General features: G+C 36.1%; 1 protein-coding gene across 5 annotated transcripts in view; it reads right to left on the reverse strand.

Annotated features, from left to right (window-relative positions):
* Window positions 1–27,926, reverse strand: part of DPYD (dihydropyrimidine dehydrogenase) — an 879,000-nt gene that overhangs the window by 166,871 nt on the left and 684,203 nt on the right. For all 5 annotated transcript variants that reach the window (XM_057500453.1, XM_036883856.2, XM_036883855.2 and 2 more), the window contains one exon: window positions 10,299–10,441. In XM_057500453.1, the coding sequence (XP_057356436.1) occupies window positions 10,299–10,441 (143 nt within the window). The remainder of the gene's footprint in view (window positions 1–10,298; window positions 10,442–27,926) is intronic.

Raw genomic sequence — 27,926 nt, forward strand, 5'->3', positions numbered from 1 at the left:
TAAAAATTGATTTGGTTATCTAAGTCCAGTGAGTGTCTGTCACATGACCATGACTCTTCATGGCAAATGCCCACTATGCTCCTTTTTCTGTTGCATTTCAGGATTTTCTATTAACTTCAGTGACAAACTCTCACAAAAGAAATGGAATAAAAAAGCCACCTATACAATCTCAAAGAAGGCACAGGTCATAATTGTACATGAATGAACTGATAGCTTCCTATAATTTCCAATGTCCTGAATCAAAGTCGTTAAAAGATTGAATTGTAACGGCAATATCATTAACTAAAATTATAGAAACCCACAGTCATTCAGTTAAAAAAAGGTAGTATGGTTCTTTTTTTCTCTATCTGTATATAAAAGAGGAAAGTGAACATTTTGTGACAAAACCTATCACTAAAAGCAACTGACTCAGTCTTGATTTTGTTTGATATAGAAATCCCCAGATAGTTTTTTATTAACAGAAATAGTAGACTGGTACTTAAATCACAGGAAGGAGATACAGGACTCACTGGGAAGGCTAGGTCTGTGACTAAAAAAGTATAGCTAAAAGTAAAAAAAAAAATGCCACTGTTAATTCATTAAGGCCCTCTCTTCAATCAGCTTTTTAAAATTTTGGTATCATTAATATACAATTACATGAGCAACATTGTGGTTCCCCCATTATCAAGTCTCCAACACATATGCCATTACAGTCACTGTCCATCAGTGTAGTAATATGGTATAGAGTCACTATTTGTCTTCTCTGTGTTATACTGCCTTCCCCGTGCCTACCCTATACTATGTGTGCTAATTGTAATGCCCTTTATTCCTCTTATCCCTCCCTTGCCACCTATCTATCCACGGCCCATTTCCCTTTGGTAACTGTTAGTCCAATCTTGGGTTCTGTTAGTCTGTTGCTGTTCTGTTCTTTTAGTTTTGCTTTGTTCTTGTACTACACAGATGAATGAAATCATTTGGTACTTGTCTTTCTCTGCCTGACTTATTTCACTGAACATAATACCCTCTAGCTCCATCCATGTTGTTGCAAATGGTAGGATTTGTTTTCTTCTTATGGCTGAATAATATTCCATTGTGTATATGTACCACCTCTTCTTTATACAGTCATCTACTGATGGACATTAGGTTGCTTCCATTTCTTGGCTATTGTAAATAGCGTTGCAATAAACATAGGGGTACATATGTCTTTTTCAAATTGGTTAAACTAATTTAAATTCCCACACGCAGTGTAGGAGAGTTCCCCTTTCTCCTCAACCTTGCCAACATTTGTTGTTCTTTGCCTTTTGGATATTGGCCATCCTAACTGGTGTGAGGTGATAGCTCATTGTGGTTTTAATTTCATTTCTCTGATGATTAGTGATGTGGAGCATCTTTTCATATACCTGTTGGCCATCTGAATTTCTTCTTTGGAGAAGTGTCTGTTCAGATCTTCTGTCCATTTTTTAATTGGATTATTGCTTTTTGTTCATTGAGGTGTGTGAGCTCTTTGTACATTTTGGATGTCAACTCCTTATCGGATATGTCATTTATGAATATATTCTCCCATACTGTAGGATTTCTTTTTGATCTACTGATGGTGTCATTTGCAGTACAGAAGCTTTTTAATTTGATATAGTCCCACTTGTTCATTTTTGCTTTTGTTTCCCTTGCCTGTGGAGATATGTTCATGAAGAAGTTGCTCATGTTTATATTGAAGAGAGTTTTGCCTGTGTTTCCTTCTAAGAGTTTTATGGTTTCATGACTTATATTCAGGTCTTTGATCCATTTCGAATTTACTTTTGTGTATGGAGTTAGACAATAATCCAATTTCATTATCTTATAAGTAGCTATCCAGTTTTGCCAGCACCATCTGTTGAAGAGGCTTTCATTTCCCCATTGTATGTCCATGGCTCCTTTATCATATATTAATTGACCACATATGCTTGGATTAATATCTGGACTGTCTATTCTGTTCCACTGGTCTGTGGCTCTGTTCTTGTGCCAGTACCAAATTGTCTTGATGACTGTGGCTTTGTATTACAGCTTGAAGTTGGGAAGCAAGATCCCTCCTACTTTATTCTTCCTTCTAAGGATTGCTTTGGCTATTCAGGGTCTTTTGTGGTTCCATATGAATTTTAGAACTATTTGTTCCAGTTTGTTGAAGAATGCTGTTGGTATTTTAATAGGGATTGTATTGAATCTGTAGATTGCTTTAGGCAGGATAGCCGTTTTGAATATATTAATTCTTCCTAGTCAAGAGCATGGGATGAATTTCCATTTATTAGTGTCCTCTTTAGTTTCTCTTAAGAGTGTCATGTAGTTTTCAAAGTATAGGTCTTTCACTTCCTTGGTTAGGTTTATTCCTAGGTATTTTATTCTTTTGATGAAATTGTGAATGGAATTGTTTTCCTGATTTCTCTTTCTGCTAGTTCATAGTTAGTGTATAGGAATGCAACAGATTTCTGTGTATTAATTTTGTATTCTGCAACTTTGGTGAATTCAGATATTAGTTCTAGTAGTTTTGGAGTAGATTCTTTAGGGTTTTTATTTACAAAATCATGTCATCTGCAAACAGGGACAGTTTGACTTCTTCCTTTCCAATCTGGATGTCTTTACATTCTTTGTATTGTCTGATTACCGTGGCTAGGACCTCCAGTACTCTGTTGAATAAAAGTGGGGAGAGTGGGCATACTTTTCATGCTACTGATCATAGAGGAAATGTTTTCAGCTTCTCACTGTTAAGTATGATGTTGGCTGTGGGTTTGTCATATATGGCCTTTATTATGTTGAGGTACTTACCCTCTATACCCATTTTGTTGAGAGTTTTTATCATGAGTGGATGTTGAAATTTGTCCTTCTTTTTGTTGATGTGGTAGATAATGTTGATGGATTTTCAAATGTTGTAAGATCCTTGCATCCCTGAGATGAATCCCATTTGATGATGATGGATGATCTTTTTGATGTATTTTTAAATTCTGTTTGCCAATATTTTGTTGAATATTTTTGCATCTATGTTCATTAGGGATATTGGTCTGTAGTTTTCTTTTTTTGTGGTGTCTTTGACACCTAGTTTTGGCATTAGAGTGATGCTGGCGTCATAGAATGAGTTTGGAACTATTCTCTCCTCTTCTATTTTTTGGAAAACCTTAAGGAGAATGTGTATTATGACTTCTCTAAATGTCTGATAAAATTCAGCAGTGAATCCATCTTTCCTGGAGGTTTTGTTCTTGGGTAGTTTTTTGATTACTGATTCAATTTTGTTGCTGGTAATTGGTCTGTTTAGATTTTCTGCTTATTTCCATGTCAATCTTGGTAAGTTGTATTTGTCTAGAAAGTTTTCCATTTCTTCAAGGTTATCCAGTTTGTTAGTATATAAATTTTCATAGTATCCTCTAATAATTCTTTGTATTTCTGTGGTGTCCATAATGATTTTTTCTTTCTTATTTCTGATTCTGTTTATTTGTGTAGATTTTCTTTTTTTCTTAATAAATCTAGCTAAGGGTTTATCTATTTTGTTTCTCAAAGAACCATCTCTTGGTTTCATTAATTTTTTCTATTGTTTTATTCTTCTCAATTTTATTTATTTCTTCTCTGATCTTTATTATGTCCCTCCTTCTGCTGACTTTGGGCCTCATTTATTCTTCTTTTTCCAGTTTCAATAATTGTGAATTTAGACTGTTCATTTGGGATTGTTCTTCCTTCTTTAAATAGGCCTGGATTGCTATATATTTTCCTCTTAGAACTGCCTTTGCTGTGTCTCACAGAAGTTGAGGCATTGTGCTGTTGTTGTCATTTGTCTCCATATGTTGCTTGATCTCTATTTTAATTTGATCAGTGATCTATTGAATTATTTAGGAGCATGTTGTTAAGCCTCCATGTGTTTGTGAGCCTTTTTATTTTCTTTGTACAATTTATTTCTAGTTTTATACCTTTGTGATCTGAGAAGCTGATTGGTAGAATTTCAATCTTTTTGAATTTACTGAGGCTCTTTTTGTGGCCTAGTATGTGGTCTATTCTGGAGAATGTTCCATGTGCACTTGAGAAGAATGTGTATCCTGTCTTCAATTAGTTTTAAAGAGGAATTAATTCAAGTTATTTATGTACTATCCTCTTCATGAATAACTAATTCACAGCAGAAGGAAACTTCTTTAGAGTAGCCTTCCCATAAAGATTTTAAGACCTCAGGAGTTTATGAAGTCTGAGAATATAATTTAACAAGGAGGTATTTGTAAATTTCAGTATCTGAAATTGATTAATAATGTTAATCTGTCCCTTTTATAACTCTAACTTGTGTACTCTAAATAATGAAAGCCTATCAAGAAAGAAGAAAAATCATATTTCAGACACTTGGGGCTCACTTAAGTAATTACAAGTCAGTTGAGTTGATTGACAGAGGCATAAGGGCAGCTGCCCAAGAACACAGACCCATAATGAATTTTGAAACTTACTTCTTGCCTAGACTGTTGAATCTGCTTCTGCTCTAATAGTCATTTTCTCTCCAAAGTTGTACTAGGGAAATGATCTGGAAACCCAAATTACTCTCTAGCTAATTCCTTAGTTTTATATTCAACATTCACTGAAGTAGTTTTAATGTAGTTATTGGATGCTTTACCACTGAAACGCTAACATCCTTCTCAAAGTAAATTACAGTATAAGATAATAAAAATGAATAGTGCCACTGAGAAATGATACATTCCTAGAAATGGTAAGAAGATTTCAAAAGTGAAAAATTGCCCATTAAAATGCAACCTGAAACCCTAAAAGGCATTTGTTTATAAACTGCAGGGTGGTCTACAATACTTTGTGATTTTTATATTTTAGTTAAACTCTCAATTAAGAATTTAAGCAAGTGGTGCTACAACCTAAGTATTTTCCTTCATTAAAAATTTCCGTTTCACCATCTTTAATTTTTTTATACCAGTGCTATCCTTTCAATGAGGCTGTTTGTTTTTCATAACACTTATCATCTTACATACCTGATATATACTTGTTTTTCATATTTATTATATATTATGTCTCTCCCTTTACTCAAATGTAAGCCCCATGAGGAAATGGACTTTCATCTGTTCTATTCACAAAATTCCAAATTCTTAGAATAGTGCTAGGCATGTAGCAGGCTCTCAATATATATATTTACTAAAGGGATAAATGAATGAGAGATTCTCCATGATACCTATTGATTAACAAGGAAGGCATACTCTATCACATTTTTCCAACTTATGAAAAAAATTTTAGCTTTCATTTTTTAACTGTCAGTACTTTTTCTAAAGTTACATTAGAAGGTCATGGTTATTGAGTTCATTTAAAACTGAATTTGAAATTACTTGGAGTATAAATCCTTACTCCAGTAGTGAACTCATCTGTCTACAGAGTCTATGTATGTGTATCAAGAAAATCAGAATCAAAGTATTTATTTACATCACTATTTCTATACCCATTACTTCTCTATGTTCCCAAGTATAAGCACCATAACCCTGATACTTAAGTACATTTCATCTTTCTTGAAAAAAATGCATTTTTTCAGTACATACTTCATTTCTCAGCACAAAAAATTAGGAAGGGAGATTTGATGGTATTCCACTTGAAGATACATAACTGGATGAGTTCTCCAAGAGAATGTTCTAGAGGGAGAGAAGGGTAGTATTGCACTGGACAATGAGAGACAGCGGACAAATGGCATCAGCGAAATGGGAGCATGATGATGGAGGTCTTTAGGGCCTTGAGGCATATGAAAAAAATCTGAATTGCTAGAAGGTATTTTCCTTTAAAAAAGATAAATAAAAAATGGATGCTAACTAGCACCCAAGGCACAGCTGACATTAAACACTGTGAATTTGGAGCAAGTCCAATTGGCAGAGTTACTTGAATTTCCCTAATAATATTCAGCAGACTAGAAGTATAGAAAATGAAAGGTTAGATTAACCCAGGACTAGAGAGTGGAACAGGGTGAAATTCAATTACAATAAAAGAGAGACAGAAATATTATACATTCGCCACCCCATTCAAATGCCAAGCCAAAATTCTAAATGCAAGGGTTCTCCCATTCATAACTGCCCTAAGTATATCTTAATACTGATTTGAGTTCATACTTCACCTAAAATTGGCTCAAAAATACTTTCTGACTGAATAAAAATCTGATTCAAGCTGATGGGTAAAATTGATACATAATCTATAATCTTCTACCAGTGAAAGCCTATATGTGGAATTTACATTTTACCAATTAATTGGCAACAAATATTTTACTTAACTAGGAAGTCTCTGGGCTGTTCCCAGCCAGAGCTGAGCAGGCAGTCTCTGGAAACCACTTCTTATACCATGCTAACCCTTTAATCCCCTCCTCAAATCTTGTAAAAAAATTCACAACTCAGGGACATTATTTAGTAAATTCATTCAACAAATACTTAGTGTGCTTCTGCTGTTTACAAAGCAATCAATACACTGGGTGACCAGTGTTTAAGGATGGGGCCTGACATCCTTAAATGGAAAGATGAATTAAGCCAAATAGATTTCCCCTTCTGAAAATCCTAGCCAACAGGTATTAAGCTAGTGAGGCATGTCGTGTGGAAGTTAGGGCTGAAAGAGCACCATGTGGAGAGTGCCTAAGTGTCATTTGGTGGGGAGGAATTCAGAGGAGGCAAAAGCAAGGAATGGGCTATGGAGAGAGGAAGAGGGGATGGAACTATAGGTTCCCTAGAGGGAGAAATCACAGGGTCACAAAAGAGAGATGGACAAGGTCTGTCCCCAGAACTGCAGTTCTAGTTCCACTTCCCACTTACATATAGAATACATAAGGCTGAATTTTCCTTAGGTGGTTTGAGAGATTCTCTGCTTCTCGATCTAAGATGTGCCTAAGCAGAAACTGCAATCTAAGTGATTATTTCACCACACATTTTTATGAGGACACATAGAACTCTACATATATTTTACACACTGTGGTCTACGTACTGAGTACATGTCTGTACTTGGAACATGTCATGTTGATTTATTTTCCTATGTCTTCACATTTCTTCTCTTTGAATCATTACTCTAAGGAATAAGCCATAGCCTGAGCATGTAAGCCTTGTGTAGGTGGGAAAGACCTGCATCTTACTGATACTCCTATCTTAGGCGTTCTGGGAGGGCCACAGGCAGCGTGACCAGTTGGAAGAGCATTGGGCCATATAGTTGTGAAACCCAAGGTGTGAGTTCTGGTTCTAGCAGTAGTCATGTGACTTTGGCTACATTCATTTCATCCTCCAAGCCTCACTTCATGTCAATCAAAGTAATATAAAACTATTCAGTCTCAGAGAGGTGTAGAAATACTGTATTTAGCGACAAGTAGAGCCAGCACATAGTAGACAGTCAATAATCTTCACCCCCATGTGTGACTTGCTCTAGGTGACATGTTGGAAATAAACAGACATCTTCCCTGGAGCTCAACTTACTTGTATCATATAGTTTATGCATTTCTCTGTATTCATGAAAACATACAGATCATATTCAAGCTTAGACATCTATTATCTTTTGGACTTTTCTTGCAGACACTGCTCATTTTCTTCCTTTCTTCCTGATGTCTGGAAGTCCCTTCTTTTATCATGTCCTTTCTGCTTAAGGAACTACCTTTAGCTGTTCATTTTGTTATGGTCCCCTAGCAATAAATTCTCTGAGAACTTTTTTTCAGCTAAAAATATCTTGATTTCCCCTTCATTCTTGAAGGATATAGGATTCTGGGGTGATAGTTCTTTTAACAATTGCAAAATATTGTCCCACTTCCTAGACTTTATAGTTTGTGATGAGAATCTGTTTTCATTAGAATTTTTTGGCCTCTGTATGTGACATGTAGTTTCTTTCTTGCTTTCAAGATCCTTTTTTTGGTCTTTAGCTTTCACAAGTTTGAAAATCATGTATTTTGGTACAGATTTCTTTAGATCTGTCATATTTGGGATTCATTCAACTTCTTAAATCTATTGGATTAAGTCTTGCAAATATTGGGAAGTTTCAGACATTTTCATTCCCTCCTTTGACCTCAACTTTGGTACTCTGATGACATGAATGCGCAGTCTTCTGTTATAGTCCCAACACTCCCTGAAACTCTGTTCATATTTTTTTTTCTCTGTTGCTCAGGTTGATTAATTTCCATTGCTCTATCTTCCAGCTCACTGATTCTTTTGTTCTCTCTATTCTGCTGTTGAGTATATTAACTAAGTTTTGCGCTTCGGTTATTGTAATTTTCAGCCTTGAAATTTCCATTTGGCTCTTTCTAATATCATCTATTTCTTTCTTGAGGCTTTCTGGGGTTTTTTTTGTTTAAGCATGTTTATAGTTACTTGTTAAAGTAATTTCATGATGGCTGCTTTAAAATCTTTATCAAATAAACCTAACCTTTCTGTCATCTTGGTGTTGGTTTCTATTAATTGTCTTTTCCCATTCAACTTGAGATCTTCCTGGGTCTTAGTCTGAAGAGTGAGTTCTGGATTGAAATCTTGACATTCTGGGTATTATATTAAGAGACTCTTTACCTTATTTAAACCTTCTGTTTTAGTTGGCTTTAACAACACCCTGGCAAGGGAAGGGGAAGATGCTGCCTCATTATGCCTGGGTTCCCTGCTTGGCCTTCTTTGACACGAGAGGAGTATGTTGCTCCTGGGAGAGGATGGCCGTTCTGGCTCCTCTCCAGGCTGCCATCGGTACCTCCCTGACTGAGAGGGGCAGCAGTGCCTTCGTATAGCTCCCACTTGGCCTTCATTGACACCATGGGATGTGTATGGAAAGAGAGTAACTTTGTTACCACTGGGTGATGACGGAAATACTGACTCTCCATGAAGTCTCCTCCGACACCATCCCAAAGGGAGGAAAAGGACACCTTGTTACTGTTAGGCGGGGGTGGAAGTCCAGGCCTCCCACATGGGGGAGCTCATTATTGTCCAAAGAGGATGCTAGGCTCTCTTGTTACAGCCTTAAATGGTAGAATTCTGAGGCACTGCTTGTCCTTTGCTTGTGTGGATGGGTGCAGGGCCACAGTTTTTGTGGTGTTTGGCGAGAGTATAGCCATTATTTTCTAGAAGTTTTCTGTCTTGCTAAACTGCTCCTTTACTGGTTCTTTGGCCAAAAGAAGCAAATCTTTTTCTCTGTACCTGTTGTTGTTCCTGGGTTGCTGTTTTCTTTGGCTCAAACTCTGGAATACATGAGGCAAAAAGAAAACCCAAGAAATACCATTGGGTGGTTCCTTGGGTCCTGAGGTCCCTAGCTAGACTGTCTTCTTTTCTCCTTTCTCTCTTTAGATTATTTCTATACATTAAGATTTTTAGTGATACTTAGTGGGAAGCATAGGGAAAAGTATACCTACTCTATCTTCTTGGAAGCAGAAGTCAGTCTCCATTAGCATTTTGATACATGTTATTTCCACCTTAGATTACATTTCATGAAAGGATGTTAACTCTGACTGCCAAAATGGCAACACACCATATTTGCACTCCATATTCTTGCCAGAGAATATAAGTGATACTAAACTCTCTGCTTCCTAATTACCATCAATGACATGTAGTAAGAAGCCAAATTAATGGACGACTACCTGAGAGGTCATGGTGTTGTCACCATATGAAAACTTTAATCCTTGGGTCAAATCAGACCATCCAAACCTGCATATCTGGTCTCTCAGAGAAATGCTTATGCTGTAAAGCCCTAAGGCATTGTACTGAGCCTATTCTGAACAACATTATAAACAGCAAGTGTGTCAGTAATAAAAAAATTACCTAATTTTTAAATTATATATAAGGATGTTATTAAGAGTATAATGCACTACATTTCAAAGCAACCCTTTATGAAGACAAAGGAAGAATTTCCCTCAGCTTTCCACCACAGGAAGTTGAACAACTAATTTACATTTATATTTTGAAAGCTATGAAGCTAGTCATTTCATTGCTTTGGCTGCCAGGAAGTTCAGTCAAATTTGGTAATTTGACTTTAGTAATTTTCAGTACCTATGGCATATATTTTGTGTATTGGCCTTACCCTTGACTTCATTTTATTTTTCAATCAAGATTTTACCCAGGTTTCCTCATGTATTTCTTTTCCAGTAGTATAGTATGCTTTTTGGTACCTGATTTATTTTAGCAACAAATGGGTGAACAACTGCACTTCAAAGAGGGTTTATAAGCCCTCAGTAGGACAGAAAATGAAACCTAGCTTTGTTTCCAACTCATAATAGGAACTTAATGAGTACTGCCATTCTGATCTCACACCGTCTCCTTCTTAAGAGACCTTATAAGAATATATTTGTTGTCACATAATTTACGCTATATTTGTTAGACAGAGGTTTTTGAAGGGACAAACACAAGTCCTACCTGGAGGACGGAAGCACCACTGTGGAGAAACTGAAGACCACTCTCAGCTGAGTCAATTCCACCAGTGGCCAAAATCGGAAATCCAGGCAAAGCGCGAGCAATGGCGGTCACGGCTCTCAAAGCAATAGGTCTGATTGCTGTTCCTATAGAAAATGAGAATGACTAATGTTTAGCATATTGACCACTTGAGCACGTTGCCTTATAATCACTATTATGTGATGGCAATATAGTAATTAACAAAATTCAAATTTTTGTCTCTCTATTAAAGATATACAAACACTGTTGTGCTTCAAAGTAAGCTAATTTGTAAATGGATGTGTATTTATTTTAAGGACCTTGATACTATCATCATATGCAGACATGTTATTGTGCAAGTGGGTATAGCAATCCTAGGATTCTTCCATAAAATACTTTTATATTACAGTTTGATATACAATAATGTGTAAAAGATTGTATGGAACATTCAAGCATCTGTTTTAAAAAGGAGAAGGAACAACAGATTTTGAAAAAAGAAAAACAATCCCATACAGTGCATAAACAAACATACAGCTCTCTTATGTTTCCCCTAAGTAAAAAGCAGCTGGTGTGAATAGAGATATATAAAAACAAGCAAGGTGCTGATGAACTTACAGATTCCATATTGCTTTTTACATGTATTTCCCATGATTTGAAACACAGTGAACCCAATCTAATGTTTCATACATTAGGGAGTGTTAAACAAGTTAAAGAGAATTTGCTAGCATTCAGTAATTGGAGAGTATGTGGTTAATTTTTATACTTTAATGATCCAGACATCACCAATATGTGTTTCCCTAATTTTAATAAAAACATGGGTGGACAGAATACTTTGGGGTCATTTAAAAAATGATTTTACTGTATTAAGCTTGCTTTTGACTCTCAAGAGTTAACACATCCTGGAGTAAACACATTCATCACATAGGAATACAATTTGATATTTCTGGTGTGGATTAATAAGTCAATGGTTCTTTAAAGGTATTTTCTGGGCTAAGAATAATTATATTTGTGTAATAATTTGACATTGCTTCAAACCAGGACTCCACAAAAACATCAATCAGCACCTGGTAAAATCAGCCCCAGGTGCTGGTGACTGTCATCACCTCCACCACCACAAGTGCCCGCGCCAGCATTATCAATATGTACTCATTGGAGTGCTCACTTTGAGGAACACAAAGAATTTCCTTTAAAAAACCAGTGGTTTTCTTTTCAGCCTGTTTATATACATTTCAGATAAAACTGACTTCATGTGTAACTGATGCTTTGGCATTCAACACCAAACATGTTTGTAGAAATGTGTACTTGTTCCTCCCATTCCTAAAAAAGCTGCTTCTAGATATTAGTGTTTCTTAGTCAAGGATGTTCAATGCTGACATTTCAGAATTCCATAACTGATATTAAGATACAAGGCATTAAGTTAGGGCAAATCAGAACCTGAACGTCAAGATTCTATTTCTACTAAAAATGTTTATCAGTGACTTCTTAGTCTGCCTGTATTAACCATAAATAAAGCTAACACAGAGGACAGGGGAATGCATAGCAAGAATATACAACCATACCATATTCATATATATAAATCTTTAGGTATATTTTTAAAAATCTAAGAATAAAAGTTAAAAGAAAGCATTTTTAAGGAAATCTGTAATGCACACCGCTTGGATAGACATCTAGCTATCTGCATAAGATGTGACATGTTCAATACCTACTATGCTGATGGCTTCCTTACATACATGTTACTTTGAAGTAATAAAGAAATTTTGGGTTGTTTTTCTTTTTCTTCCTTATTTAGTTGACCTTAGAGGGTAAAGGAAATTTGAGCTAAGCAGCTAAATAATTTATTTCTAACTGCACTGTTAGAAGACTATCACTAACACTAAGGGGTAAAATTTCAAAGTGGTGCACAGGAGTTTGGCCACACATTCCAATTGATATTAATGGACATCAAATGGCAAAATCCCCAAACACAGTTTTGAAAACGTAACCAGTTACATTTAAAGGGCAACATTATTATACAGGTGTTAAAAAACATTCAGCAAATCCTTAGTGACATTTGAAGATGTTCAATTAGGTCAATAAGACATTTTCTATTTCATGTTTTTCTTCCTTTTCTGAAAATTTCTGTCTACCTAATGAACACGCAAACCTTTCAGTCTAATAAAGGTATCTTTTTAAAAATTAAGAGTAATTATGGTCTCTAAGGAAATGTGATCCAAAAGTGAAGAAATGGATCCTTCCATTTCTGCATAGTAATAAATTCAGTTTTTATTTCCACTATGAATTCCATTTGATTGGTTTTCTTTGTAACTCAAACAATTTAATACAAAATAAAATATACCCGTTCTCAGGATTTTTATGGGAAATGGGTTTTAAAAATAACTTTTATCCACCATGAAAGGTTTCTGGAAGGACACTGAATGTATGCAAAAGGAACCTTCTAAATTGTTACATAAAAATTTATTTTTAGCTCCAAAATGACAAAAATAAAGAAATAGGTTCAAGATAAAAATAAAACTTTTGGTGTAAAGAAAATATATATATCAACACCATACAGAGTTGCACATACATTAATTAAAACACATAAGTATTTCCAGAATCACAGTTACTGAGTTAAGGATTTTTTTAACTTTGTTACGACTACAGTAACTAATAATTTTAGACCAAATTCTAGGCAAGAAGAAACCAGTTTAGGAGGTTCAGGGAATTGAATGTGGGCTCCATCCTTAAGGAAACAAAAAGGTTTAAATCAAGAAATTGAAATCCTATAAGTCTAAATGAACTAATCGGCAACATGCAATTTAAATTAAGCCCTCATCTACGTGGGGGGGCCAGATGAACCTGATGCCTGATGGGAAGTTCAGTTTCATCAAGCCATTCTGTTCAACTGTGTGGAAATGCTCCAGTGAAAATCAAACCATTCTGAATTCTCAAAGTTTGAAACAAGAGGCAGGCTAAAACAAGCAAATACAAAATGAACTGAACCTCTAAGTTTATAACATTGCTTCCAAGAGTTCTGATTGGTACTAAAGCGGCCCTAGTGGAAAAGCTGGTGGACTAGACTGAACTACAATTTTTGGTATCTGATCAATCTAGGCCTTCTACATAGTCACATCTTAAGATACAACCCAGTGTACTGAATTTTTAGATCTTTGATAAATGTCATAGAATATTTTTGGATTGCTTCTTTTAGAAAAACATTTAGTAGGTCAGAGATTTTTAATTAAAAATAAATCAATCTGAATTTTCCTTAAGAAAATTATGTCACTTTTCAATTATTATTTTAAATGCAATTTCAAAAATACTACCATTAGCCATAGTATTATGTATTGATATGTATTAATGTACTATGACATAATCAGGTTCCTCACATAGGCTTCCTTTATCCATTCATCTGTCCACCTGTCTATCTAAGAAATATTTTTAAGCACCTATGCCTTTCTTTTTTTTAAAGATAATTGTACCTTAATATGAAACGTTTACAAGATAATTCCAAACATCAGTTGGATATCCTAACCCTGGTATTGTCACCCAGGACAGACACCCCTGAACACTGATCCCAGTGATCTTAGGAGGTTGGTTTTAAGGTAATGTTTCAGGGTAACACTATGAGTTCAATTTATTCTGTACAGATGTTTTACTCACATTCATTTAAACATCACACATTTTATAAATACTATTAATATGAATTTTAGAATGAAAGCAATTTGAGGATGACCTAGTTACAAATCAGACAGGCAATAAAGCTAACTGCTTAGGTTTGAGTTCTTACTCCACTACTTACAAGCTGTATGACTTTGTGAAAATGTCTTAATCTCACTTAGTCTCTGATTTTTCATCTATAAAATAATAAAATTATAACAACTTCATAAGGTTGTTCTGAAGAGTACATAATATAATGTATAAAAAGGGCTATTACAGAATAAAATTGTAGAGGTGCTTTCTATTCTATCTGTACTACCCACGAGGACAATTGATTTCAGAGGCAGCATTCATTTAATTTACTTTGACAGTGTTTTCTACATTGTTTTTGTGTGTTTAGTAATGTAATTAAACCAAATTTTTATTAGAGACAAAAGCATGATGTTTGTGACAATGGAACTGCCTATCCTCCAAAACCTTAGGAGGTGCACGTATCTCCCTTACTTTTTCTCTGCTCCTAATGGTTGTTATTAAATATTGTCTTGATTTTGGGAAAGTTACTTTAACCGATGCCAAAGGCAAAAATCTCAAAGGCAGACATTGACATATTTAATACATTTTTTGAGACTCCAAGGTCATTGCACAATACCAACATGCAAGGATTTTAATGAAAACATCAGAACTCATGTTTATTGGTGAAAAGGAGGCAAAGCTTTACTTTGCATGACTAAATCTGTGACGAGAAAAGGAATTTTTAACAAGCAATCTTGTTTAAAGCATGGGCCATATGTTAATTTTGGATAACTGGACTTTTGAACAATTAATTATTGTTTTTTCCCTAATCATTTGACTCCTAGGACAGCTACTGTTACACAATTAATTGTTAGAGCTACGTCCACAATAAACCCTCAATAATAGCTCTAGGAGGCAATAAAACAGAAATTGGGTTATAATACTCACTCATGCTCACTGTGTATACAAAAAGAAAATGGAGTTTTAATTTGCTTCCATTAATTAAAATATAATGAATTAAGTGGGTAACAAATTCATTAGAAATTGAACTTTGACTGTCTAATTTTTAATAGTTTTAACATCATCCAGAAGAAAGAAAATACTAGCAAATCAAGAACTTCAAGGATTTAGGTGTTGGGAGATTGATTTTTATAAAATACACATAATAAAGCACCAAAAAAACTGTACTTTACTAAAACAGGTTTACAATATTAATGGACCTAGTATATTGATAAATACGTGAAGCACAACTTTTAAAGAATACATCTTTACACATGGATTAAAGTCTTCTGAGAAAATTAGCATAATTCAACAGAAGCTGAAGTACTAAAAGCATCCAGGGTTACATGTAGAGATAAGAAATCTAAAGAGGAGAAATGGGAGAAAGAAAATCAATTGTTCATGTTGTTATTTTAGTTTTACCAGAAAAAGCTGAAAATGTTCTTATGAAAACGTTTTGATTTTAGTTGACGATTTCAAGATATTTTTCCCTGAATCTTCATATCTTTGCAGCTATGTTTACTTGTGTGATAACACATTCAAAATGTTCATACTCAATTCACATTCAATAACTTGGTAACTTAGCATGTCCCAGACCCTTTATTTCAAAACAAAAAAATGAATACTATTCATCAAAGAGGAGGACATTTTCCTTTGTGAAAGTGTCAGGTGCTAGTCGTGGAAGAAACAGGGGTGCCTGTTCAGGAAGTGATTTCCACGGGCCAGACACTGGAACAGTGGCTTCATGTACACTGTGCGATTTAACCCCTATGATTCTCTGAAGGTCAATGCTGTCATCTCTATTTTGAATATGATGAAAGGGAAGCTCAAACTGAATAAATGACTTGTTTGATGTCACACAGTTTAAAAGGGATAAGTTGGGATCAAACACCAAGCCCCTGTGACATGAAATTCATACTTTTTCAGCTGCTATTGAGAAATGACAGTGTTGCAATTATGAAGAGGATCATCTTCACATCTTTACCTAAGAAAATCAGTACCAGTATGGCCAGTGGCCTAATGCTAGGAGCGCAGGTCCCAAAGTCTAACAAGTTAGATGTGTAAATCTCTGTTACTTTACACAATTGCGATATTAACAAGCGCCTTAATTTCCTAAAATATCAGTTTTCCCTATCTGTGAATCAGGGACATTAATAATAATATCATAGCAATTTGGGGAGGACTATATGACACAATTCATGGAAACAGCTTGGCATAGTGCCTGCTTCATAGTATATATGGGCTAATATTATTGTCAAAGCCAGATAAAACTAATCAGAAAAATTAACATTCAGCTATAAACATGTGAGGATAAATACCTAACACTTAAGGCTGTTAATTAACTCTTAAATAACAAATTGTACTTTGCATGCCATTTCATGCTGAAAAATATATAGTTTGAGTCTATGCATATAAGTGCATATATTTGTGCAAATAAATCTGTGTTAGATTTATAATGAAATGGCAATATCTAAATGTATATGCTTCCTCATCCAGAAATTCCACATTGAGGAATTCATTTCATTAGTACATAGACACAATTTACATGTACAAAGATCGTCCTTGAAGTATCATTTTTTATAGCAAAACAGTGAAGACAACTGAAATGATCACTAGTTGTTATGCTATTAAATAATTTACAGTTTATCTACATATGACATCCTAGAAACCTTTCAAATGGACATGGAAGTATCTCTAGGATAAAATGTTAAGTGTTAATCACAAGTAGCAGAACTATGGTATGATTCCACTATCAGTTAAAGAAGTATGATGACATTTAATATGTGGGCAGTAAATGCATAGAATGTCGTGTTTTTAACTGTTAACAGTTAACATCTCTGGGAAAGGTGTTGAGGAGGAACTTTCAAGTTTCATACTTACACTCCCATACTATTTGATTCTTTTAGATAAACAAATGTTTGATTTCCTTCTGCAATTAAAAGTGATTATGTCTTTATGATGCTCCTAAAACTCACAATACAGGACTAGGCATTATTAGATTCTGTGCTGTGAAACTTTCCTATATGGGATGCGCAATGATTCTATGCTGTGTACACTCAGAAGAACACATTTAGTTCTGTACATCCAATATTTGAAATAAAACATTAACAAACTTAGAATATGTCCAGAACAGGGTGAATAGGATGATCTCTCTCTCTCTCTCATAAAATATGGGAGAAACACCTATATTTTATTTTGTTATTATTTGTATCATTACTTGGTTGTAAATTCAGCCACAGAAGTAATTACATTGGGGCATCCCTATTTCTTGAACCCAAAGAGCTACTTGGCAGGTAGGATGCAACAGAAAAGATCTCTGTTCTCTAGGAAATAACAGATTAGAAGATCTGTTCCAATTCAAAATTTAAGGATACTATGAACTTTGTCATGGTAGTTTAAGGACCAATTTTACATGCTCTGTGGTTCCCCAGTAGATACCAGTGGTAAAGTCAGCTTAGAAAAGAATCAAGTATGAGTTAAAATGAAAATTTAACATTAAATATGCAATCAATTAGACTCTTCTGAGTTTTTTCTAATTGCCAGGTGTTTTCCTAACTGTTTTGCATACATTGTCCCAATGACTTTATTATAGGTATTTTTTGTCCATGCTTTCATAGATGTGCAAATAGGAGTCAGCAGAGGCAAATATCTCACTTCAAGTTCACTCAGGTAGAAAGTGTGGGTCCAGTATTTGAATCCAGGTCTACCTGACTCACAACACCATGCTCTTAACCATAATTCTATACTTCTTCCCCTTTTTAAATGTGGGACATAAATTAAGTTAAAGAGAAAGGAATTAATAATTTTAAAACTAATAAAGATGTGTTGTCCATTCCATTAAAGCCAAGCATATTATCATGATATTAATTGTTGGCTAGGAATTAAAGCTATAGTAATTAGTAATTGTTATAATTAGTACCATATAACCTAGTTTGTGCAGGAGACTTCCAGTTTACTATACCTGTACTTCTCTGCAATTACATGATGTAATTATAAATAGAATTCTCTTTCACTCTAAAATTATCCCATCTTGGATGATAAAGTGTGATGGTAATTACATCCAGGAATTACAGGACAAATATACTTATGGAAGCAAAGTGAATTTGACTTAGAATAAAACCATAATCTATGAAGAACTTGGAAGCTAACCACACTGTCCAAGATTTAAAGGATGGGCATGAAAGGATAAATATCTTCAAATAGTAACAACTAGAGGGGAAAAACATATGGGATTCATATGTGATATGTATGCATAATTAGCCTATATGTTCTTACTATTTTCAACCTGTAGGTGGCTACCACAAGCTACACTTTTTAAGCAACTCATTAGTAGCATTTTCAATACTGTCATCTTCACATAATTAGCAATTTATTTAAATAACCAATTTCTGTAGAAATAATTGCCATGAAATGCCCTGAACCTACTTTTTTATAAACTATAATAAAAGTGTTAAGATAATCCCTGACATTTGTAAATGCCATTAGTTCACCTTTTCTTTCAATAGTCCTGTGGCATTATGTTTAAACAATTACCCGATAACACAGCAGTTTAATGAAACAGTACGATAAGCACATTCTTCAATATGGCCAGCGAGGACATTCAGATTTAGAAAGAAATCCAGTGCACAGACATGTTTACACAGAGGAAGACACACAGCTAAAAGACAAAAAGATTGCTGATGCAAGTTCACTATTGCTGTTTCCAACTTGGTTTAGTTTTTATAGTAGATGCTACAACATACACACTCTCTTTGAAAACAGGAACGCAGAGTTATGAATTGATTCACATATGTGGCAGGTGTAAACTGACCATAGGAATCTATGAATATATTAAAAATTACTCATATTATTTATTCAGTAGCTTCCACACAGAAGACACAAAGCAGGGGATTTTTCTATCATTTTTAACCATTTAAGTACATTTTTTACTTTTACTAACAAAATGGTGCAAATTTTTCAAAGTAGACTTATCAAGGAATTCTATAAATGGACTTTGGATCTCTGCTGGTATTTAGCATTTAAAAAGGAGCCTAGTTCTAACTTTCAGTTTCTTCCTTGCTCTCCAGCTCTCTTCCACTCAGACCTGTTGATGAGGGTCCAGGCAGTGTTTCGAAACTACCAGTGATAAAACTCAGCTTTTCGTAGTTTTGAAGCTGTTTAGCCTTCATGTGGTAAAACAGAATTAGAATTCCAAGCCAATGGCAATATCATTTTACAGCGGCAATAAGATAGTTTTGAGAGTCTCCTCAGTATGAGATGCTCTGCTAAATTATTCACACATTATTTATGTACTTACAACAAGTCCTATGTTCATGATCCTCACTGTACAGATGAAGAAATTCAGACCCAGAGAAGTTAAATAGAATGTGCATATAAGAAAGGCAGGGTTGTGTGGTAAAATAATGAATTAAAACAGTAATACAATTAATATACACTGTGTCTATAAAGTTCATTGCTAGATTTGAATTTAAGGGTTTTTCTTTATTACCAGATTAACGTATGCCTTGGTCTCTCCCAAATAAGTACTTCAGGCAGTGCTTTTAGCATATAAATACAATAAATATACCTATAAATATACCTGTAAATATAAATATGTGGGCTATTTTTAAAAAGTACTCATATTTTCTTAGCCAGTAAGTTCTGGATCATGACAGACATGTATAAACATTTCTCATGTGATTTCACTTAAGGATCTTCAGGGCAAATGTTATCATATCATATAAAAATCTCACCTTTTTTATCATATCATATAAAAATCTGTATTCAAAAATGGTCATTTGAGGAGAAAGAGGAAGATTATAATGACAATGGTATTGCTGATGTCCAGAACTGCATTCAACCCTTGCAGAACCCAGGATCATTAGAAGTGAACATTTTTTTATGATTTCATAAAAAAATAACAAAAAATAGTTTCCATATCTGCTAGGATCCTATTCTTTCTTTCTTTGGAAAACCATAATTTCATTTCTCTCTGAAATGCTGCATTCTTTTTACTCTGAGTCTTCTGTGGTCTGGGTCTATGGCTACCCTTGCAATAGTGTAAAACGTATCCACTCATCCTCAAGAATATGTTCCCTTTTCACTTTATAGTGAATTACATGTGTAAGGCCTGGGCCCTGTGGCAAGCCTGTGTTCCTCAGAGTTGGTTGAAACCGGGGCTGCACAGCAGGCTGTGAGGTCTGGCCTCCTCTGGGGGCTGGACAACTCTCAAAGACAGCAGTGAGGGCAAGGACATGCCCCGCTGGCTCCTACCTGAGCCCTCTGAGAACAGATGCTGTCTGTGAACTGACTAGGCATTTTGGAAAGGAGGGGCTCTACCAATTCATATTTGCTCTATTGATTAGTAATTGCTTTCTCAATTAGTTACAATAATATTTCCTTCTAAATTTCACAAGGGTAAAAAATGAGAAATCATTTTCCATCAGAATTATTTATTGTGTTCAGAGTTATGTCAATGGAGCTTAAGACACTGAGTGGCTGAGATGAAAATATGAACAATGCCTCTCGATTGTGTGGGCAGATGACAGAACTGCTGAAACACAGGGCACACGATTGTCCAGGGAATCCAAAGGGGTCCAGGAAGGCTGTGGGAGATGCAGGACTTCAACTGAATCATGAAAGAGAAAGATGGGTCAGGACTGAGAACTAGGACATTTCAAACTCTGGCAGAGGTTGGGAGCAAGGTGAGCAAAATTCCAGTAACAAACAAATCGTGTTTGCAGTCCACTCACATTAATAGCAAAATTAAAGTGAACTCTCAGGTTGGGAAATGGTACACAATGCATTTGGGTGGCAGGGAGTATTGCCTGGTAAGCAGAGAAACAGCCTTTCCCCTACTTGCCTGGTTATTACCATTAATTTCTGTAAGATACTTTATTTTAAGAATGCTTTTTAAAATATTGACCTGGCATAAGCATTAAAAGATTTGAATTTCAACAGTGTCTGAACAAAAGATCATAAAATGAAGGCAGTCCAGATTTATTTTACTGTTAATTAAAAAAATATTCGCATGGGAAACTAAAGAAAGTATATACATTATGAATATGTCCCTGGCTTGTAGCCTTTCTACAGATCATAAGGGTCTTTCTAGTATGGCTAAAATAGTAATAGGACTCTCAACCAGTCAGAAGAGATGAGGGTTACCATTAAAGTAGTAAGACTCCCTTTTTCAGCGTAGAAACTCATGCAGTGCAAGAGAATACAAGTTATACTCCATACTGTGTAAACCATTCAGCAACTGTTGCCAGTAATGTAAATTTTTACTTCCATAGTTGCATTTATACTTTTAGCAAACATAAATATCACGGGAATGTGCAGCATGCATACAATAGAGCACATGATCAAGCAATTAGGAAAAGGAAATGAATTTAACAACATTACACCAGACCAGATCTCCCCAAGTATTGCCTAAAGGGGCTCTCATACTACCCTCCATCGGGGATGTGTATCAGTCTAGCAATCACTTCTCCTGCCAGAGGGCAGCTATAGGTTGAATTGGTCATCTAGTCTCAACTTGTGCCTACCAGTGTGCTTCCTGGGATCCCTTTGGACTGCAAACTAGAATGTTTCTCAGGCAAGTGGGTGTTTAAAAACCTGTAGCTATTTGGATAACCATGAAGTAGGAAAGGATTTCTAACGGACCTAGATATAACCAGGTAAAATGGAGTAAAATAGTCTGTGTAACTCCTGTAGCAAAATGAAAGCTATCTATCTTGAATAAAATATAAGAAAAACAGAATTTAGCATTATATAGAAAGGGTAAAGCACCATGTTCAAATGGAGTTTATCCCAGGAGTGTGTGGTTGGCTTAACATTTAGAAATCAATTGATTATACATTTCCAATGTAATTTACCATATCAACATAAAAGAATAACAGAGGAAAAAACATGTTAGTCTCTCAAAAGGGTACAGAAACTGAATTTAAGATAATTACAATTATCCATCCATGATGAAAACTCTCAGCAAATAAATAAATAAAAACAATAAAAAAGATTATCTCCTCTACCTGCCAAAGGTATTTAATGCAAAGCCTATAGCTCACTTAATGCTTAATGGTAAAACATTCTCTCAATATATACATTATATACTTTCTATGTACTATATACTCCATCCTTTTTTATAAACTAGTGATAAACCATTGGAACATTAAAGTTTTAAACAATACTTACAACAGCCCCAAAAAGCAACAAATGGGAATAAATTTGTGAAAGATATGCAAAATCTCTACATCAAACACAGCAAAATATTCCAGAGAAAAATCAAAGAGACTTAAAAAGAAGAGGTATACTATATATACAGGCTGGAAGATTCAGTATTGTTAAGATGTTACATCTCTCCAAATTGATCTATAGATTCAACAAAATCCAAATCATCAAGTCTTTTTTTTTTTGAAGAAACTGAAAAGCTGATTCCAAAATTTATATGGAAATACAAATTATCTAAAATAAGCAAAGCAATCACGAAAATAGAATTCAACACTGTTTCACTTCAGGACTTGCTATAAACTTACAATAACAAGAAACTATAAGAGTATAGAACAGGATATGGAATCCAGAAATAGTCCCTTCATATAAGGTCAATTGATTTTTTGATCAAGTCATCACGTCAGTTTAGTGGGGGAAAGAAAAAGTTATTATAGCAAATGGTGCTAGAATAGCTGGATATTTGTAAGAAGTAGAAGAAAAACAAATAAACCTTGACTACTATCTCACTTCATAAAATTAAAAAATAAGATTCAAGATGGATTGAAGATCTAAATGTAAAACCACAAACTATAAAATTCCTAAGAAGAAAAAGAAAAGCATAGGAGAATATCCTTGTAACTTTGAGTTAGGCAAAGATTTCTTAGGAAAGACATTGAAAGCACTAACTAAAGTCCTAAAAAAGTTAATAAATTGGACTTTATAAAAAATCAATAAAGAAGCCAAAGTCAAGGAAAGATATTCATAAACATGTATTTGGAGAAATCATATCTAAAATGTATAAAGAACTCCTACAAATCAACAATTACAAGATGGATATTTCAATTAAAATGGGCAAAACTTGAACAGATATTTCAAATAAGAAGACAAACAAATATGTAATTAGTACATGAAAAGATGCTCCATGTCAGGGAAAAACAAGTTAGAACCATCATGAGACTTTCACACCCAAAATCAAGATGACTAGACTGATAACACCAAATGTTGACAAGCAGATATGGAATAAGTAGAATACTTATACACTGCTGGTAGGAGTATAAAATGATAAAGTCATTTTGGATAATTGAAAATTTCTTTAAATTTAAGCAAACATCTATCTTATGACTCAGCAATTTCATATCAGGAGAAATGAAAACAATATATAATAGCATATGTGTAAGAATGTTCACAGCAGCCTTATTTATAATAGCTCCAAACTGGAAACTGGCCAAATGTCCATCAACAAGAGAATGGATAAACAAAGTATGCTCAATTAATTTAATTAAAACTATCAGCAATAAAAAGGACTCATCTAATAATACCTACAATATAGATGAATATAAAAAATATGTTGAGATTCAAGATTGCGGCATGAGAGGTGAGACAGAGAATTCCTCCCAAAACTACATATAGTGTGAAAATATAGTTAATACAACTAGCCCAAAAACAGCAACAGGAAAGAAGGCTGCACCAGACTGCATACAGACCTCACGAACAGAGCAGACCTCACAAAACAGGGTAGTGTATGAAAGCCTTGATCCAGCGGGACCCAAGCCCTTTCCCCACCTCAGCTCACAGGCAGGAGGAAGAGAAACAGAGCAGGGAGTGGGTGGAAGCATAAGACTGCTGAACACCCAGCCCTGGAGGTCAGCTTTGCAGAACAAACCTACATTGTGTGGTGCTCTGGAGGTTGGTGGGGTTGGGGAGCTGGGACAAGCAGAGTGCTTGAGAGACTGAGATTCCGGCCACTTGTGGAGGATGGGATCCACATCCTGCCGCTCTGTGACAGAGGAAAAGCAGGAGGTCTGAGAGGCTTCCTAGCAGTGAGAGGGCTTCTGAAGGGGTGGGGTTTGCACGGAGCTTGCTGCATGGGAGAAGGGATAGGTAGACAAGGTTGTCTGGGTGCACTCTGCCAAGCAGGTTGGGAACTTTGAGGAGCTTCAGGCGATCCATCCCCCTGGCTGCCTACTCAGCTCCAAGACCCCCCATGGTGACACGCAGCCTGCTGGGCCTTCCTTCTGGCCTGCCAGCACCTGCTCGCAAACTGGCAGTCACTGCACTGGCGTCAGGTCAGCCAGAAGGAGGCCGCACCTACAACAGCTAGAGACGCCAAGCACAGAGGCTTATACCTGCATTCTCAGGCCCACTGGCTCTGATACTGGAGACAGGCACTACAGCCGGGAATCAGGAAACAGCTCTTTCCTCCCCCCAGGCACCAGCACCGCTCCCCTATGACACCCAAACTTACACTAGGGGCTGAGCAGCTACAGAGACTAGAGCTTCTGGGCAATAGAGGGCACCACGTAGAAATATGAAACGTCAAAGGAATCTGGTTAAGACCAAAATCTCATAAACCCCAGAAAAAGGACCCAATGAAACTGAACACACCAATCTTCCTGAAAGAGAGTTCAAAATAAAAATCACAGGGGAGCCAAGATGGTGGCATGAGTAGAGCAGCGGAAATCTCCTCCCAAAACCACATATATTTTTGAAAATAAAACAAAGACAACTCTTCCTAAAAGAGAGACCAGAAGACACAGGACAACAGTCAGACCACATCCACACCTGTGAGAACCCAGTGCCTCACGAACGGGGTAAGATACAAGCCCCAGCACGGTGGGACCTGAGCACCCCACACCCCAGCTCCGAGTGGGAGGAGAGGAGTCAGAGTGGGGAGGGAGAGGGAGCCCAGGACTGCTGAACACCCAGCCCTAGCCATCCGCACCAGAGTGCAGACACAGTGAATGCATGGGGTCCTGGATACTAGGGAAATAGGACAGTAAGACCTGTGAGCCGATCCCTGCAGCCAGAGCCCTGGTGGCAAAGAAAAGCGATAGCTTTTTGGAAGACTTAAAGGGACAGGGACCACAAAACCGGACGGAAGCATCCTGGGACACTTAGTCAAGTGGCAGGGAATCTGGGGAACTCTGGGCACTCTAACCTCCTGGGCAGCAAGGAGCACGGAGGCCCCTCATGGAGATAAATAGCCTCCCAGCCGTTCCCCCTCCAATGCGGCTCCATCATATCGGAGCAGGGGCCTGAGGTAGGCCACGCCCACAGCAACAGCAGAGGTAAACTCCATAGCGGCCAGACAAGAATCAGAAGCCCAGTCTGCACGCAGCTGCCCAGTACAAGCCACTAGAGGTCGCTGTTATCCCAGGAGAGGAGGGCCACAAACCAACAAGAAGGGAAGTTCTTCCAGCCGTCACTCATGCCAGCTCAGCAAACTATCTCTATCGCCATGAAAAGGCAAAATTTCAGGCAGACCAAGATAACAGAGACAACACCTGAAAAGGAGACAGACCTAACCAGTCTTCCTGACAAAGAATTCAAAATAAAAATCATAAACATGCTGACGGAGATGCAGAGAAATATGCAAGAGCTAAGGGATGAAGTCTGGAGGGAGGTTACAGACGTCCAGAAGGAGATTACAGAAGTGAAACAAACTCTGGAAGGATTTATAAGCAGAATGGATAAGATGCAAGAGGCCATTGATGGAATAGAAACCAGAGAACAGGAACGCATAGAAGCTGACACAGAGAGAGATAAAAGGATCTCCAGGAATGAAACAATATTAAGAGAACTGTGTGAACAATCAAAAAGGAACAATATCCATATTATAGAGGTACCAGAAGAAGAGAGAGAAAAAGGGATAGAAAGTGTCTTTGAAGAAATAATTGCTGGAAACTTCCCCAAAGTGGGGGAGGAAATAATCAAACAGGCCATGGAAATACACAGAACTCCCAACAGAAAGGACCCAAGGAGGACAACACCAAGACACATAACAATTAAAATGGCAAAGATCAAGGACAAGGAAAGAGTTTTAAAGGCAGCTAGAGAGAAAAAGGTCACCTATAAAGGAAAACCCATCAGGCTATCATCAGACTTCTCAACAGAAACCTTAAAGGCCAGAAGAGAATGGCATGATATATTTAATGCAATGAAACAGAAGGGCCTTGAACCAAGGGTACTGTGTACAGCACAATTATCATTTAAATATGAAGTAGGAATTAAACAATTCCCAGACAAGCAAAAGTTGAGGGCATTTGTCTCCCACAAACCAAATCTACAGGGTATTTCAGAGGGACTGCTCTAGATGGGAGCACGTCTAAGACTAAACAGATGTCACCAGAGTAAATAAAATCACAGCAAAGAAAGCAGACCAACCAAATACTAACTAAAGGCAAAAAATAAAATCAACTACCCATTAAAAGCAGTTAAAGGACAGAAAGAGCACAGAATAAAACAACCAACATGTAGAGAATGGAAGAGGAGGAATAAGAAGGGAGAGAAGAAAAGAATCTCTAGACAGTGTATATAACAGCTCAATAAGCGAGCTAAGTTAAGAAGTAAGATACTAAAGAAGCTAACCTTGAACCTTTGGTAACCACGAATCTAAAGCCTGCAATGACAATAAGAACATATCTTTCAATACTCACCCTTAATGTAAATGGACTGAATGCACCAATCAAAAGACACAGAGTAATAGAATAGATAAAAAAGCAAGACCCATCTATATGCTGCTTACAAGAAACTTACCTCAAACCCAAAGGCATGTACAGACAGAAAGTCAAGGGATGGAAAAACATATTTCAGGTAAACAACAGAGAGAAGAAAGCAGGGGTTGCAGTACTAGTATCAGACAAAATAGACTTCAAAACAAAGAAAGTAACAAGAGATAAAGAAGGACACTACATAATGATAAAGGGCTCAGTCCAACAAGAGGATATAACCATTCTAAATATATATGCACCCAACACAGGAGCATCAGCATATGAAAAATAAATACTAACAGAACTAAAGGGGGAAATAGAATGCAATGCATTCATTTTAGGAGACATCAACATGCCACTCACCCCAAAGGATAGATCCAATGGGCAGAAAATAAGTAAGGACACGGAGGCACTGAACAACACACTAGAACAGATGTACCTAATAGACATCTATAGAACTCTACATCCAAAAGCAACAGGATATACATTCTTCTCAAGGGCACATGGAACATTCTCCAGAATAGACCACATACTAGCTCACAAAAACAGCCTCAGTAAATTCCAAAAGATTGAAATTCTACCAACCAACTTTTCAGACCACAAAGGTATAAAACTAGAAACAAATCCTACAAAGAAAACAAAAAGGCTCACAAACACATGGAGGCTTAACAATATGCTCCTAAATAATCAATGGATCAACGAACAAATTAAAATAGAGCTCAAGGATTATATGAAAACAAGAACACAAAGCCCCAACTTCTGTGGGACGCAGCAAAAGCAGTCTTAAGAGGAAAGTATATAGCGATCCTGGCACATTCAAAGAAAGAAGAACAATCCCAAATGAATAGTCTAACATCACAATTATAGAAACTGAAAAAATAAGAACAAATGAGGCCTAAAGTCAGCAGAAGGAGGGACATAATAAAGATCAGAGAAGAAATAAACAAAATTGAGAAGAATAAAACAATAGAAAAAATCATTGAAACCAAGAGCTGGTTCTTTGAGAAAATAAACAAAATAGATAAGCCTCCAGCCAAACTTATTAAGAGAAAAAGAGAATCAACACACATCAAGAGAATCAGAAATGAGAATGGAAAAATCACGACAGACTCTACAGAAATACAAAGAATTATTAAAGACTACTATGAAAACCTATATGCTAACAAGCTGGAAAACCTAGAAGAAATGGACAACTTCTTAGAAAAATACAACCTTCCAGGACTGACCAAGGAAGAAACACAAAAGTTAAACAAACCAATTACAAGCAAAGAAATTGAAACGGTAATCAAAA

Source organism: Manis pentadactyla, chromosome 4, assembly GCF_030020395.1.
Source record: "Manis pentadactyla isolate mManPen7 chromosome 4, mManPen7.hap1, whole genome shotgun sequence".
NCBI classification, from domain to species: Eukaryota; Metazoa; Chordata; class Mammalia; order Pholidota; family Manidae; genus Manis; species Manis pentadactyla.